This window comes from Podarcis raffonei, chromosome 15 (genome assembly GCF_027172205.1).
Source record: "Podarcis raffonei isolate rPodRaf1 chromosome 15, rPodRaf1.pri, whole genome shotgun sequence".
Lineage (NCBI taxonomy): Eukaryota > Metazoa > Chordata > Lepidosauria > Squamata > Lacertidae > Podarcis > Podarcis raffonei.
In genome coordinates this window covers 43,765,931-43,783,374 of record NC_070616.1, presented here as the reverse complement: position 1 = coordinate 43,783,374, position 17,444 = coordinate 43,765,931, and the positions used below count along the sequence as shown (strand labels likewise).

The following is a 17,444-nucleotide window of genomic DNA, read 5'->3' as shown; positions in this document are numbered from 1 at the left end:
CCCCATCAGCCCCTAAGCGAAGCCTCGTCCAGTAGGAGCATGTGGCTTCCAGATGGCCACGTTGGGCTGGGTCCAGGTGGTGCTAAGCAAAGAGAGCTGTCATGGTCCCAGCTGGCAAGTGAGCTGCCTGGAGGAGGGTGACGTGGCAGTGTTGGGAATTGACCCCTCGCCCGTGCCTGGATGGAAGAAGGGGACAGGAGGCCAGTTGCGGGCACTGCCACTGGGTCTTTGCCCTTTGGTAGGGCAGCTTTTGCTGGCATTTGGATGTTTTTAAGAGCTGGCTAGGATCATGGCTCTGGCAGGCTGGCATGGCAGGGAAGGATGAGGAGGGGAGGGAGACCTTGTTTCCTAAAGGATCCAGGATCCCCTGGTGCTTTGCTGCAGAAGGAGGGAGAGCAGCAACAAGGGAGAACATGAAAACTCTTGTAAAGGTTTCGATTGCCTGCGCTAAAGCCCCGACTTCCGTCACTGTGGCAACATGGCATAAGGTTTGGTTTCCATAGCTACCTTCACAGCTGCGGAACAAGCTATAGATACTTTGGGGAAAGAGAAGGGGGGTTATCCGGAATGAGCCAATTTCGCAGGGAAAACAGGAGTTTATCCTGTGGGGTATAGTTGCTTAGGAAAAAAGCAGGAGTGTGCGTGCTATATTCTGCAGTCTGGCCCCCTCCACAGGAGCTTCAAATGGGTCACGACGCAGACTTCAACAATGTTGTGAGAAAACTTCCTTTTTTATTTTTTAAAGCAAGCTGCTAGTCCCTAAGGCTCAAAGATATGTCCCCAATGTCTGGAGAAATCTCAGAATCCAGAGGGAGTTGTGATGACTAGGATTTACAGCTGTATGGCTTCAGTGTCATGTACACTTCTTTGTTCTTTACCATGACTAGCAAAACAAACATGTCCTTAAATTGCATAATATACGCATGCTGCAGGATTCTGTTTTTCTTTTTGCAGAAATTGTTTAAGCATGGCAGAGGATTTTGATGGGGGGGAGGGGAAGGGGGAAAGTGCAACCTTAATTTTATGGTCCTGTCTAGATGTCCGTGTCTCATCTCCAGTCTTGCAGCTGAGCAAACCAGGTGCATAGGAAGTATCCAAGAAAAGGGGGGGTTGCTTTTTCCCCTCCAGGGTATGGATGACCTAACTGCAGAACAGTCTCCTGGACTGTGGAAGCAGCGTGTCCCTGAAATGAGAGCCACCTGGTTGTGCTGAAGGTGTTTGTTTAGGGGAGAGCATTGGGTGGCCAAATTCACAGCTGTTTTCTAACCACCTTATGATGTGCTTTCTTTTCTCTCCTTCCGGCCACCACCTCCAGCTTGTGGAGCAACCCTGCAGGACAGTCAAGGGAACTTCTCCTCGCCCGAGTTTCCCAATGGGTACTCTGCACACATGCACTGCATCTGGAGGATTTCCGTCACCCCCGGGGAGAAGGTAGCTGCCGCTCCAGTCCACCTGTCTCACAGCCCCTGGCCCTTCCCTCTCCTTCTTCCAACTCACTGCCATTAGGGAGGCTGGGATAGAGGGAAGTGACTGTTTCCAATCTGATGTTGTGGGCTGAGCTTTCTTATCCTTGGAATCCACAGCCCACAAAGGGAAGGCAGGATGGGATTACCCAACTGAAGTTGGATCTGGGTGTGTGAGTGAAGGCTTGTCCTCCCCTTCTTGTGCAGTGTCTTCCTCCTTTGACCCCATCTTAACACTGCTTCTGAAATAACATTTCCCTTAGTTGTGAAAACTAGGACATTTGAATGCTGTGATGCTGGAAAGCAAAGTTATCAGATGCATGCTATGAGGCGAAGACTCCAGCTTTGTGAGGGGCCTTTCATAGTATTACAAAGATGCATTTTCAGGACCAGAGCAGGGAAACAAAAAGATAGAAACTCAATTTCTTTCTCTTGTTTACTCAGCTATTTGTCAGGTTTGCAGACAATAACAAAAATTTCCCATCATCTGTTGACCTTTGCCATATCCGTGTCTCTAATACTGCTCTCTTAAGCTGTAGGTTTATTTCTGTTTCCAATGACTTAAAATAGAGAGTGATCATTCACGTCAAAGTGTGAGCTGGACTCAGGCACAGAAATTTGGGGCCATTTCCAGACTTATGAGCCTAAATGACTGCTATCTTGGAACAACATTGTCTGCAATTGTTTTCCACAGTTGCAAAAGGACACATGATTTCAGCAGTCAGAGTTTGAAGTTGTTCGTTTTTTTGTGCTTCTGGAGCTATTCTGGGAGGTCTAAAATCATCTCAGAAGTGCAGATCCAGAGTAATAATAGGGGAAATGTGAACCAGTGCCAGTGACCTGTTGGCCTCTTCAGTATTGCTCACAACATTCCACGTGGACTCAGAGGGCCACAAGTTTAATGGTGCTTGCTTGTGCACTTTAAAAGCAGCCTAAATTACAGCATGACACATTTCTGCTAAATGAAGAGGCGACAGCCCTGACCTGATAAGGAATGGGGCAGAGTTTAAGAAGGGCTAAGTTCTGGGACCTGAGGGAGCTGACAGCTGACCACCAGTTCCAATAATCTGGAAGCAGAGAGATTATCAGTGGTGCAATTGGAGCCTTTGCACCAGGGCCCAGACTCTCAGTTTTTAAAAGAGAGAGAGAGAGACAGTTGGTCTCCTAGGAAGAAAATTACAGAACATTTTGAAGTAATGTTTTGTACCCGCTTCTTACTCAGGGTGTAACCTCTGCTTGCTTCTCAGATCATTCTGAACTTTACATCCATGGATCTGTACCGAAGTCGGCTGTGCTGGTATGACTACGTAGAGGTGAGAGACGGATTCTGGAGGAAGGCCAACCTGCGAGGTAACCATTGGGAATATATTGGTGGCCAAGCCATGGCATGTAGCTAGGCCATATGGAGGCCTATATCTTGCCGTTGGAAGAAGTTTCCATGTCCAACTTGTCTGACATCCTGTGAAATATTCACTAACTGACCTTCCAGTTTATAATGCCAGATTGATGCTTGGTTTGATTTGTATTTCACAGCTCAGGGGAAGGCCTTAGGGGGTTTAATGTTTGGGGGCATAATTTCTTTCCTCTTTGCAGTGCAGAGAGAAATATTAGAAACTCCACTCAGGCAGGGGCAGGGGAACAAAACACGAAGTCTTTGAACCGTTTCCTTTTCTCCCTGTGTAATTACATACTTGTGTAGCACCCAATATGCTCACTTGTGATGAGTAATTGTACTTCCCTTAGAATCATTATCAGCTCATTCATCACTGGCCATATCTAGGGCCCTTTGGAGAGTGTGTTAAATTCAATCAAGGATGAATACAAAGCACTTTGTTCCTTCTTTACCTGAGAGCAGTTTTACTCTGCTGTAAAGGACTACCTGGTTACAAGAACTGTAGTTTGGGCAGACTATTTTAAAATGATGGAGGCAGATATGTGTTGGTGGTCTGTGATTAATAAAGTAGCCAGTTTGCTTGCAGCAAAGGCCCTTAGATCAGATGGGGCTGCACTTTGTCATTTAGAAGGGAACGTCATCTTGATCTAAAGGCAGCATTTGATGTAAAATCTGTTCCTTTCCTGGGCAATCTGCCCAGTGGTGTAACTGTTCACCAGAAGTGTGTCTAATTTACATTATAAACTGGCATGACTTTAACAACCAAACCTCTGTTTCTATTATGGGCAGATATAAGACTCCTTTAGAATCCATTTTCTTCTGCATTTCCACTGTTTTCCAGCCCTTCAATCCTTTCTTGTACGATTTCATATTCACAATAAATTATGCAATTAAAGTTACATATATGTGTATATAAGCTTTTATACTTGTTCTGTTTTTCTTCTGCTTTCAAGATCCAAGTTATCAAAGAATTTTACACATTTGGCAATGGGTTGGGAATAGAGGTTAGGGCTGGGTAGCTAATCTTCCTTTAATGATCTTTTTCCATTTCTGATGTGTCAACATACTTCATCTCTTTATATCCTGCTCTACTCACCTTGTGGCATGTGCATGCTTCATGTTTTATTGTGTTTTTAATATTTTGTTGGAAGCTGCCCAGAGTGGCTGGGGCAACCCAGTCAGATGGGCTGCATATAAATCATAAAATTGTTATTATTAAAGTTTATAAGGAGTATATGTGACCATACAAGAAATGGTATGGCAACAGAGGTGCAAGTGACATACCCAAGGAAGCCTGTGGTTTTTCTCCAGGTAGGTTTTGTGGGAACAAACTACCAGAGCCCATCTACTCTACGGACAGCCGCCTCTGGATAGAATTCAGCAGTAGCAGCAACTGGGTGGGAAAAGGATTCTTTGCTGTTTATGAAGGTATTGTCTTCTCTTCTTCAACCTGGCAGAGTCAGGGGAGGGAGGGGTAGAGGTTAAATTTGGGAAGAGAGCCGGGGAAGAGCTAGAAAAAAACCTAGAAACCAGAATGATATTTTTTCTAGGTTTGGAAATCTTTGAAAGTGTCATGGGACTATTTCACAGAAGGAAAACTGGTGTTGCTCAGAGAAACACACACAAATATCCTAAATGACACAGCACAAACAGCACAAATAAACAAAACATGAGCAAAACAGACACACACACACAAACCACATGAAAGCGGGTGACTTCTGTGCCAACTTCTAAAGACCTGCTGAAAACTTCTTTATTCCTCCAAGTCTATGCAGGCAAGAATACCCATCCCAGAACGATATGTTGATGCTTGCTTTTATCTTTTTTGCTTTTAAATTGTTTTCTTTTATGCTTTTATTGTATGCTTTTTATCTTTTTAATGTAAACCATTTTGATATATTTTGTGATTTAGTGATAAACAAAAGGACTGCACAACTCAAAAAAATCAGCAAAACAAGAAGAAGTAGGCAAAACACACAAAAGCAGGTGGGCAAAGTACATATCCACACCTAAAAAAGGAGGAAAACCAACAAGACATCTCCCACCAAACACAAGAAGGCAGTAAAATCTCTCTCTCTCACACAGCCAAAAAAGAAAAAGAGTAAAGGCACCTGCCCCTTGCCTCCCTGTCCCCCAAACCCACCCTGCAGCAGGAGGCTCCCTTTGGTCGTTCTGGTGGGTTTCAGTGGGAGGTTGCTAGACAAAGCGCGGGGCCAAGAGCCAGTCTGGGAAAGGGAGGGAAGAGGCTGGGGGGCTGGAGGCCTACGCTTTACTTTCCAACCAGTCCTGCATTACTCTTTTTTTTTTTTAAGGTTTGAATTTAAAAATCAGGAGGAACAGGAATCAAGTGCAGTTCCTGGGTTGCCCATATTGGGGACCTCAGATTTAAATAAATCTTGTCAAGTTTTCTACCCATCAAGGAAAGCAGCTTGCACAGTCCATCTCCCCAACTCACCTTTTGGTTGGTCTCTGTGTGGCATTCATAGGGGAAATTTCTTCTGTTACATTAAAGGCAGCCAGGTGGGCTTTCCCTGCATTAGCTGGTGGTGAGCTTCTTGCTCTGGAGCGTCATTCCCAGAGGTTCCCTTTCCAAGAAATGGGATGCATTTCTCATACCTTCATGTTCTACTTCCAGCCATCTGTGGGGGAGATGTGAAGAAAGACAGTGGGCACATCCAGTCTCCCAACTATCCTGATGACTACCGGCCCAATAAATTGTGTGTTTGGAAGATTATCGTCTCTGAAGGATACCACGTGGGGCTTTCTTTCCTGTCATTTGAGGTACCAAAGGCATTGCCACAAGCAACTACCAGCATCTGGGTTGCCTTCCCAGTAGATCACCAGTGCTATATTGTACCATAAAAAAGGACCTGCAGTTCTCCCATTCCCCAAGATTCTCAGTGTGTGTGTGTGTGTGTGTGTGTGTGTGTGTGTTTGCTTGCTTGCTTGCTTGTTTGTTTGTTTCATATGCATGTTTTTAAAAATGCAGATAGCGTCTGCTGGGGTGTATGTGTGATAATGATCATAGTTGCCAGCAGGTAGGGAAAGGAAATTTCACCCTGTCTTCTACTGTTGTGGTCCTGATGAAAATGGTTCCCTTTAATCAGCCCCTCCCCCGAGCTGCTATTTACCTTTTTTAAAATTATGTGCATGTTAAGTGCATGTTAAGTGTGGTGCTGTGGGTAAAACCTCAGTGCCTAGGACTTGCTGATCGTATGGTCGGCGGTTTGAATCCCCGCGGCGGGGTGAGCTCCCGTCTTTCGGTCCCAGCTCCTGCCCACCTAGCAGTTCGAAAGCACACTTAAGTGCAAGTAGATAAATAGGTACCGCTTTATAGCGGGAAGGTAAACGGCGTTTCCGTGTGCTGCGCTGGTGCTGGCTCGCCAGAGCAGCTTTGTCACGCTGGCCACGTGACCCGGAAGTGTCTTCGGACAGCACTGGCTCCCGGCCTCTTAAGTGAGATGAGCGCACAACTCTAGAGTCGGACACGACTGGCCCGTACGGGCAGGGGTACCTTTACCTTTACCTTTAAGTGCCAAGACAACTTTGATGCCATGTCTGCTACAGCCTTTAGTGCAGGGGTCAGCAAAGTTACCGCGTTTAGGGACCCCTGCTTTAGCCTTTTCTAGGATCTCAGTGCCTGAGTTCCATCCATATTTGAAAGCAACATGAGTCAAGTCAACAGGCTAGGATCCGGAAAACCAAAACCTCATTCCTGTCACATTCTCAGCTTGGGCCCACTCAGAGCTTATTTGCACAGTCACAAAAAGCACATGGGACTGTACCTCTCAAGACTGCAAGGTGGGGTGGGTCACATGTTTCACTGTTTGTCTATTTATTTATTTTTCAAATGCCCTACACACATAAAAGTAGCATATCATGGAATCCTTATCCCTTCTGGGTCTAGACATGGCAACCTAGGTATTCTACCCACCGACGACTTACTTGCTCACTCACAGTTACTCATTATTGTTACTTCTTACCTCATGGCAGCAGCATAGAAGGCGTGTGGAGCAAGAGAAGGGCAGCCTGCACCCTCAGGACTTAAAATCTACATTAGGCTGGACAAGCAGAGAAGCAGGGCAGGAAGGATGGGCAATGGTGGAATCTACATACATATAAAAAACACTGTGAAAATGCTTTATTAAACAACTTTTTTTGGGGGGGATATTGAATTTGCCATAGCTCACCATCGCCATCTAGTGGTCACATTTGTATAATGCACTTAAAGCATTTTATTTGCAGCTGTATAGCTGAGTCCAATGAATAGCAGAGATAGAGTAAGACAGGGTCCAGTGACGGTGGAAGAATGAGTAAGGCTGTCAAGGTGGGTTGTTTGAAGTGGACCTTTGCACCATGAGGGAAGAGCAAGTGTCCCTTCCGAGTTTGGGAATCTGTTATTCTTTCTGGAGGGCTTGTGGATCTGCCCGCCACCACTGCTTGTGACTGAGACGACCTGCAAGAGTCAACTCTGGCAGCCCCATGCACTGTGTATCCTGGCTAAGACTGCATGAAATGTTCCCTAATCCTGCATTTCCCCCTCATTCCCGCAGATTGAGCGCCATGATAGCTGTGCTTACGACTACCTGGAGATCCGGGATGGTAACACAGAGACAGGCAATCTGATAGGGAGGTACTGCGGTTACGATAAGCCCGATGACATTAAGAGCACCTCCAACAAGTTGTGGATGAAGTTTGTGTCAGATGGGTCCATCAACAAGGCTGGCTTTGCTGTCAGTTTCTTCAAAGGTACCCCCGGTCCTTCCCCTAGGAAGCAATGGTGATGTACATCAGCATCAGTTTTCTGTGGGATGGGGAGCAGATTTCTATGGGCTGAGCATCTGTGCTTATTCAGCTGAAAAAAGGCACATAACAATGCCACTTTCTATGTGCTCGTTTGGATCTAAAGGATCAGCTTGTTCAGCCCTCTGATCTGAGATCTTGATCTTAAAGCAAAGTGCTCCTGAAGATTCACACCCGCTCACATGCTGCAGCCGATGTCTTACATAGCCCCCCCAACCTGGTGCCTTCTGGATGTTTTGGAGTGCAACTTGCATTAGCCCCACATCTGAAGGGCACCCGGCTGGGAAGGCTGACCTTGCATTTTGCTGGGAAGGCCTTCCATGTGGTTGGTGTGTTCCTGTTCTGGCAACGAGGAGGCAGGCTTCGCACAGGAAAATGTGTATTTTGCTGAGCTGAGGAAACCAGCATCCTCTGACTTCCAGAAGCTGTTACTTTCCTGCCTCCACAGACAATTTTTTGTATGTATTTATGTAAAGCATTTTAAAATCCCATATTAAATCAAAAGACTACCAAGACTTCTCATCTTCCTTCCTTTCTTCTTTGCAGGACTGGTAGTTTAGTTTCTCTCTCTCTCTCTCTCTCTCTCAAGTCTTGATAGCTACCTCTTTGAGGGCACGATATGAAAAAGAAGCAAGGTAGAAACTCCTCCTGGAGTTTAACAGAGGAACAGAATTAGATGGAGAGATGCAGTGCAGGGGGTTGGACTAGGTGACACTCTGGGTCCCTTCCAACCCTACAGTTGTTAGGTTCTTTGACCCCAAAGTGGGCACCAAATAGACACCCAGCACCCTGGGACTTCTCTGCTGTTGTCTCCCTAGAAGTGGATGAGTGCTCCAGGCCCAACAATGGAGGCTGTGAGCAGCGCTGCGTCAACACTCTGGGCAGCTACAAGTGCGCCTGTGACCCTGGCTATGAGTTGGCACCAGACAAGCGCAGGTGTGAGGGTGAGTATCAGAGGAGTGGGACCTCTCCACCACAGAGGGCCTCCTTTTCCTAGTTGATGCTACGAGGGCATGGTGGAAATCATTTTATTGAAGAATTTATACACTGCTTCTCTTTAACATGAAAATGACTTACAAACAGCCAAAGTAACTACTGAATTAAAACAATAAAACCCACTTATCTTATCGTAGCCCCAAACAGCAGCAACTGACTGTTCAATATTAGCCCTTATTACCTAGAAGTGTAAAAATAATTCATGCTGGCCAACAGCCTTCTGAAACAGCCAGGCCTTAGCTAAGGAGTAAAGTGTTGGGAACTGGCATAACTTCTGCAGGGAGTGAATTTCACAGAGTCAGTGCCACTACCCAGTGAACTGTGCTCCTAGCAGATGACCTGCAAACTTCATATTAGAATGGCATTCAGAGGAGGCCTCAGATGTTGGACAGAACAATTGCAAGATCCCATATGAAAGAAGGCAGTCCTTAAATATATATATACCGTATTTTTCGCCCTATAGGACGCACTTTTCCCCCTCCAAAAATAAAGGGGAAATCTGGGTGCGTCCTATGGGCGCACCGACCCCTCTCACTCTCCAGGCTTCAGGAAGCTATCAGCAAGCCTGGGGAGCCCGTGGGGATAGCAGCCTGCTTGCCCGGAGCGCGGGGCACGCCGAAGCAGAGCGCCCCGCGCTTCGGGCAGATATCCGCGGCTGGGGGGGGGGGAATAAAAAATGTTTCCTTTATTTCCCCCCCCAAAAAACTAGGTGCGTCCTATGGGCCGGTGCGTCCTACAGGGCGAAAAATACGGTACCGTAGGTCCCAAATCGATTAAGGCAGGAGGTTGATTGCACACCCTTTGTAGCACAACAGAGTTCCACACAGTGCCCACGGGGTGATAGCTTGGGATGTGAGAGCCATATGATTGACCTGTTGGGTTTTCTGTCTTGCAGCTGCCTGTGGCGGATTCCTCACCAAACTTAATGGCTCCATCACAAGCCCTGGATGGCCAAAGGAATATCCGCCCAACAAGAACTGCATCTGGCAGCTGGTGGCACCCACCCAGTACCGTATATCCTTGCAGTTTGACTTCTTTGAGACAGAGGGCAATGATGTGAGTGCCTGGCTTTAAGCAGAACTTCCTTCACTAACCCTTTGGAGTGTCACACCCCTTAAGAGGGTATCCAGCTACCTTGCATCCCCTGGGATTGGGAAGTGAAGAGTGTCTTGGCCTCTACGCCACTTTCTGAGGGTCAGAGGTGAGGTGTATTCTGACACCCCCCGAGGAAAATTATTCTGCAACCTTGGAGCAGCCACCCAAAAGGCCCTGATCCATGCTGCAGTTGGTACCTGAGTTAGTATTTCAGGGGAGGTATTGAGAAGGAATGAGTGGCAGGGGTGAAGGGGGAAGGGCAGAATGTGGATAGAGAGAAACATTTCTACCTGTCCCCTAATAATAGAACTCAGGGTCACCCAGTGAAACTGATTAACACTAGAATCAGTACCGACAAAATATTATTCAGAAAACACATAAGTAAATTGACTTTACTGCCTGGAGTTGTGGTGATGGCTGCTGTGTTAGATGGATTTGAAAGAGGATTAAAGGAGTTTATGGAGGAGGAAAGGTCTTTGGGGGGCTATCAGCCATAATGGTTACGTGAACCTCCTTGTTCAGAGAAAGGAAACACAGAACGTCAACTGCCGGGGGTGCAATCGCATGGAAGGTCTGCTGTCCTCATGCCCTGTTGGTGAGCTGCCCAGAAGAATCTAGCTATCAGTGGAAAACAGGATTCTGACCCGGATGCAGCCAGGGGTCTTCTTAGATTCTTATTAAGAAAATATTGTTGTGTCCTTTTGTTCTCTACAGATATAAATGCACAAGGGGGGGAGCCCTTCTCATCCTTCCACCCCTAAACAATGTAAAACATCCCTGTACCAAGGGAAGATGGCGCATGGACATCAAAGGCTGTCTTTCTGTGCTTGGGGCTGGAGGGAGCATATTTTAACCTCAGGTGTCAAAATACTGTGGGCCTTTCCTCTGGCCTCTCGCCCACCTGCCATAACTCTAGGGAATCACCTGTTTCTGCCTTTCCCGCAGGTCTGCAAGTATGACTTTGTAGAAGTGCGCAGCGGCCTCACTTCTGAGGCCAAACTACACGGCAAGTTTTGTGGGGCGGAAAAGCCTGATGTGATCACCTCCCAGTACAACAACATGCGCATTGAGTTCAAGTCCGACAACACTGTCTCCAAGAAGGGTTTCAAAGCTCATTTCTTCTCAGGTAGAGCCGCTTGGTGCACCCAAGGCATGGATATCTTTTGGCTGCTTCCCCTCATTCCAGCAACTAACCCCTTTTATACACTTACCTGTGCTTAGAGGGTGCAGTCCCTGATCTCTCCCCACAGGAGCACTCTGGGGTTCTTTAAAGGATTGCTCTGCACTTAGCTCTGTTGGCAGACCCCCCTGGAAGGAACTCACCAGGAATAGTGTTCACCCCCCACTCTTGAACTGGGTGTGAATCTTCCTTGGTCCTAGGAGACTTAATGTTCCACTTTGCACCAGCTGAGGATAGGATGACCCGTCCCCAATGCATACTGAGTCCCTTAAGAACTCCACATTTCAGAAATCTGTATTTTAAACCAGCAAAGTATTCTGTCTACACGTTGAGGTATTCAACTTCTTTTCAGGCACACAAACATGAGTCTTGCCTAACCATCCTGATTCCTTTTTTCCCTTCTCTCTTGGGCACTGCATAGACATGGCCAGATGGTGCTGTTCCTCTTCTTTGCTTGTATACTTCCAGAGCATTGAATTAGGAGGGAGTTAACATACCCAGTAAGTTGTCAGTCTGAATACCATGACTGCTATACTCCCAGTAGTTAAAAGGTCTACTGGTTTCCTTAGGCACCCATGGTTGCTGAAGCCCTGTTAGCGTCATGTGATGTGCTATTCCCTTGTCCTGTGCAGCAGGTGAGTCTGTTTGACTATGGAGCCATGTCTCCTGTGTCTAACAGTAGCCATGATTTCTGCTCCTCTTTACAGAGGAGATTAATTCTTGCAGGAATCTTGTTGTCAGAAGCTCCCTTCAGAGCAAGAGAAAGCAAAATTGCTGAATTCATGTTCCTCTGCTGAAGGGCCATTAAGACACCCATTTTTCATGCAGCCCCAGTGGTGTAACCTCTTCTCAGACCTTCTACCCACAATTAGAGCGGAATTAGAGCGTGTGAGTGGGGGTGCATGCATGGGATCTGCCCCTCTATCACCCATCTATGGGGAGGGCATCCTGTGCTCATTTAGGCTCCCAAATGGTGTGGAATCCTGATTGTCTATGGTTCTACATCATGCAGGAGCCTATTTAGTTCTTCCTTTAAAACATCTGCTGACTGCCAAATCAACAATGTCCCCTGTGGCAGTTCACACAGAGTCAGGCAATATACATTGAAAACATTGAAAGCCATCACTTCAGACTTCAGCCTGAAAACCAGCACAAGCAACACAACAGCATTTTAAATCCAGATGCAGAAGTAATCTGTTCCATGGGGGGAAACATAGTTCTAAAAGGTCTGGGAGAATGAATGAAAAGGTCTTTGCCCAATGCAGAAAGGTTATTCATGTAGGCTCTGGGCATCCCATAACTGGAGCACCCCTGCCAAATGACCCACCTAACTCATGGAGGTGACCGGATGGGGGGGGGAGTGTGGAGGTTGGAGTGCTCTTTCCTGCGTGCATATTCCATGTGCGTATAATACCTGAAGAGGGTTATAATTGCCAGCACACCTGTAGTTTCCTTCACATTTGGGGCAGACCTAAAGAAGACTTGCCACTGAGAGCAGGCTGGGCTCATGTTCTCCTGCATCCTGCACCTGCTCTCGTTCGGCCTCATTGAGGCTTCTTGTGCTAGTCTTTCTATAATGGTTACATGCAGAGGAGAGGCCACTACTGTGGTCGGGCTCTTTCCTTTCTTAATTGCTCCTCATTCATACCAAGTGTAATTGGGCACCCACACGATCCTGGCCTGTGTCATCTCACATTAAACTGCTGGGACCATACATTTCAGTCCCCATTGACATGAATGGAAGTTCAGCAGAATTTGCTTTGCAGGAAACTCCCTTTGTGGTGCTGATGGGGGATTTTCTGCTGGTGCAAATAGCAGGTTCAGAGGAAGAATTTTCTTCAGGTCCACAACAGGGGAGGAAGCAGTTAAACTCCCCCTCCATGCCGGCTCTTAGCCCCTTAATTTATCAGCCCCCCCCCATGTGCCCAATGCAAATTGAATTTGTAAAATACAGCGCCTTGGACACAAAGATGCATTTAACATCACATGTAGTTTGGCTTTTGAAAAGCCCATCCAGATGTTCTCTCATGTGTGTGAAAATGTGTTTTTTGTCTTGGCCTGAACACAATTAGCCTTAGCCTCAATCCTATGGATGGCCCATTGACATCATTTGTTGCTACAAAGACTGAGCTAATGTGTATTAAATAACACCACTTGCTGCCTTTATCTGTGAAAGCCCTTGCAAAGTGGTTAAATTACAGTATAAAGCAGGAAAAGAGCAGAGTTGCGGGGCGGGGGGGGGGGGAGAAGTTGAGGGAATACCTTATAATTCCCAGGGCTGATACTGCCAAGTGCAGCCCTATTTAAAGTCCCCTTAACTCAGATACTGCCTTTTATGCTGGTATTTAATAAAAATTCTCTTGAAACAGATGTAGCCTCCAAAATGGAATTTGGTTAAAAAAGCCCTAATTTTCTCACGATACTTGTACCACTGCTGAATTTATGTCCCTGTCTATATTTTTGCTCATCTTTATACAGTCTGCAACTAGCAAGGACATTTAGGATATTCTGCTTCTCAAACAAAATGCATTTGTCAGGTACAGAAACTAAGCCATTTGCAGGACTTTATGACTGACAAACTCTGGCACAGTGTTTTGAGGAAAACATTGCCTTGAAAAGGAATTGGTGGTGAGGGAGAGATTTATTGGTGATAGTTGCTTTGTTGTCAGTCTGCAGCTTCTGACAGCTATTCTTCAAATATGTTTTCTTATTTGGAGTGAAGTGTTTCTTACTAAATTGCATTGTTTTTGCTAAAATTGACTTCTGGCTATCTGATGTGCACTTAATTACATCAGATTAAAGAGCCACTTCAGATGACATAATTTAGGCATCTGTTTCCCTTTCTAAGCATTTATCGTGAGCCATCCTTGTTAGCTATCTGAGTTGCTAGTTAATGGGAGATGCAAGCAGTAGCTACAGTTGTGCTCAGCTGAGCTTTTTAAAATTCCCATAGATTCCATAGGGGCAATCTGATTCTAGGGATGTGAGTATAACTAGATGCATGATGCCAGTCTATGTAAAATGGGAACAGTCAGATGTGAGTTCAGTATCCTTATCCTGAACAGAGTGACTTTGAGATAAGTCTGACAGGACCATATTCAGTGCTCATTCTGCTCAGAGCAGACCCATTGCCATTAATTAATCTAAGTCATGTCCATTAACTTCCATGGGTCTGTGCTGAGCAGGGCTAGCACTGAATACAACCCAGTCCAACTGCCTTCCTATGAAGTGTGTGAGAGAGAAGTGCAGCCAGCAAGAAGCTTTGCCAGATGCAGATGGTCAGCTGCCCTGACCTTACAGAAGCTGGTATTGTTCTACCTGATTTTACATACGTCTTAAATATGTGTGCTGGGGAAAGAGCTGGTTGTCTGCTGCAACTGCAGTCAAGGCCAAGCCTCTCTCGATCACAGCTTTGTCATGGTTTGTGGCCAAGCTCTTCGTCGGTCCCCTCAGGATCATTCTAGCACCATTTCTCACTGGAAACCCAGTTGGCTTCCCTTGCTGCGCACACCCCACAAAGCCAGGAATGGCTTGGGCGTCTTAGGGCTCATCCCTGCTTCCACTTGTCCAATGCTGAGAAAGCTCGGGTCCAAGCAGTTTCCCCTTCACCTTCCCTTTCCCAGGGAAAAGCTGCTCTTTAGCTCTAAATCTGAGCAGAAATCATTCCTGAGGAAACCTGAGCTGCTGTTTGCTCCATCTGGGTGTAGAAAAGTGAAGAAGTGTAGAAAAGCCCTTAATCTGCCACATCCATCAGGTTCCATCTGGTGTTTTCTCCAGCTTGTACTCTCCTGATCCCTAGAAGGCACAAATTCCACAATGGGAAGCCCTGACCTAAATGCTGCTCTTCATTTCAGCATTGACTTGGAGCCAAATCCAAAGTTGGTCATTTCTTGAATGACAGACAGAGCTTTCCATTTTCACATTGAGCCAACTTGCCTTCTTTAAGGCACTGCATCCTCTAGCATTGCTCTTTTCGATTTTTAACACTCACCAGGCATATGAACTCTGCAAGTTCACTGCTTTTCCTGCCTGTCCTATGCTGTCTGTGTGCTCCGCACACTGTGCTCTGCTTAACCTTTTACCAACTCCACTCTCAGCTATGACACACTTGGCTGTGGGGTTGCACGCCCTTCTTCTGACCACATCCCAAGGCAACGTGGCTTTTGCTCTGCTTGATGGCAGCTTCTCTGATTCTCCACTTGCTTTGACAAACCCTGATATAGGATAGGCAGTGGGGAGCTGACACCCCTTTTTCTGGACTAGTTAGGCATTGTTGTCAATCCATCCTGAAGATTGTTTGCCTTTTTGCAGGAATGATCTGTCTGATGTATGCAGCATATAAAATGGGGCAAGATCCCCCCCCAATACACACAGAGATTCTAGAGGAGAATGTAGCCAGACCACTGCTGGCTCAGAGAAGGCAGAGGATGTTGGGAAACCATTACCTGCTTATGTTGTCTTGTGTTCCATGTTGTCTTGTTACTTTCATGTCAGTGCAACAAAATAATCTCTGGTTTCTGAGCAACTTTTATCTTGACACTTTCAAAAGCAGGCCGCCCCAGCTGGCATAATCAGCAAAAGCTTCAGCAATGTCACAGGAAAGAGATGGCAGGGAAACAAAAGCCGCAGAAACTCTCAACGGCTTATTAAAGGCTTCTATGTATGCAGATGGACCAATGCACTCTCCCCCCCCCCCCCCCCGTGGGAGACGACCTGTTTTGCATGCAGGAAGTCCCGGGTTCAGTTTCTGGAGTCTTTGGTCCACAAGGTCTCAGCTAGCCGCTGGGCTATGAGAGATTTCTGCCCAAGGCTTTGGAATGATGCTCCCAGTCAGGGCTCAAAGGCCTTTCCACATCACCTGATGAGCATTAAGCAGAGCCCTTGGGTGGGATCAAAGTCTAGGCAATAACTTCGTCAGTTTAAATTATCTTATTAAATTATCATTGTTTAATTCCTGGATAAACCTTTGAGGATATCTGCAGCTTTTGTTCTTCTGTGAAACCCTTGAGGGTTGTTGATCCTGAAGGGTTTGCTTTTGCATCATTATGCCAGTACCTAGGTACCTGGTTATTTGCTGCAAAGGATTTGGTTCTGGGGAGCAATCCTTTTCAAGACTGTGCTTGTCTCTATAACAGAAGTTGGATGTATGAGTATTCTTTAAGTCATGTGTGAAGTAAGATGGGCTTAACCATGTGCATGTATGTGCTATTCCCTAAATCTGGGTAGAGCCACACAAACATTTACCAAGTGGTAATTTAGCACAGAGTGTATGTAACCATTTGGTTTATTTGTACCTCCCAAATGATAAAAGGAAGTTTACCAAATGTCAGGTGTGGTAAAAAAATTTTGTCTCATTCCAACTCTCCGTCTATAAAAGTCAGGTGAAAGCCAATGAAAGGTTTGTGCTTCCTTCTTCCCTCTCCTGGATTCCGGTCCCTATCAGTGCACCCTGTTTGCCACCCCACCTTAGAAATACCCCCCCCCCCCCAGTTCTGGGCAAGGCATTCTGCAGCCTCCACGTATGATATCAGATGAGCCCAGCTTCTAAAGAAGAGGGCTTGGCCACTTTGTTTGTGAAGGGTGCTCTCGTGCTGTTAGCTGGGGATCATGCAACTAGATCAAAAATCATTTGAGTTGGTTTTGGGGTATGGTATATTTGAATTACTTTTTTAAAAACAAAAGCAAGGCATGTAAGGTATCCAGGAGTCACCCAGCAACCAAAAAGCCAGGAACCATCCCAGAATAAAACCCAGCCAACAAGACTTCAGCGGCAGCAGGGTGAGTATCTTGTTATCTTCCTCTTCCTTATGGTTCAAGGGAACTCACCTGAGCAGAGGCCTTATTGACTGTTTATATATAGGAACTTTTGACACTGTTAAGATGAATGTTTTTAGCCTTCTTAATCTGTGTACTATCATGTCCCTAACAGCCTTGCAAATGAAACACAAAATGAATGTTGGAGGTATTTGTTACTGACTCAAGATCTGCTGGTAAAGGAATGTGCAAGCTTCCAAGTAGCACTGAATTCTAAAGCAAAAATCACAACTATAAAGTAGTCCTGGGAAACCTTTGCCCACCAGGCCTGTGCCATCATGCCATAGCCCCTGCAATCTGCCTTCAAAGTGATCCCAATCAGAACAATCTGGCCATGCAGATTGTCTAGAGAAAGCAAAACTGGTTACAAATACAGATTTTATCCCGTTCTCATCAGATTGTGTCTCACAGTACTGCCAGCTCATCACCAGAACATCACCACCAGAACATCAGCGAACATTATTAACTATTGTTAAGTTGTGGCTTTTGTTTTCTGCCAAGGAGCTCAAAGCAATGTTTTGCTTTACAACAACCCTGGGAAGTAGCCTGAACTGAGAAGTGGCAATGTTCAGTGCAGCGGGTATATCTCAGAATTCATCCGGAACCTTGTTGAACATAAATCTTGGATTACCAGGTCCCTGCTGGGCAGTGTGCTTAGAGCATATCTGTATCCCCACTACTCGGTTCCCACAGACATTCA

The 17,444-nt window shown here is 46.1% G+C and overlaps 1 protein-coding gene across 2 annotated transcripts in view; it reads left to right on the top strand.

Moving 5' to 3' along the window:
- Positions 1-17,444, top strand: part of BMP1 (bone morphogenetic protein 1) — a 158,725-nt gene that overhangs the window by 123,643 nt on the left and 17,638 nt on the right. For both annotated transcript variants that reach the window (XM_053367747.1, XM_053367748.1), the window contains exons 8-15: positions 1,316-1,431; positions 2,711-2,813; positions 4,168-4,284; positions 5,492-5,637; positions 7,410-7,605; positions 8,478-8,603; positions 9,551-9,711; positions 10,696-10,876. In XM_053367747.1, coding sequence (XP_053223722.1) covers positions 1,316-1,431; positions 2,711-2,813; positions 4,168-4,284; positions 5,492-5,637; positions 7,410-7,605; positions 8,478-8,603; positions 9,551-9,711; positions 10,696-10,876 — 1,146 coding nt within the window. The remainder of the gene's footprint in view (positions 1-1,315; positions 1,432-2,710; positions 2,814-4,167; positions 4,285-5,491; positions 5,638-7,409; positions 7,606-8,477; positions 8,604-9,550; positions 9,712-10,695; positions 10,877-17,444) is intronic.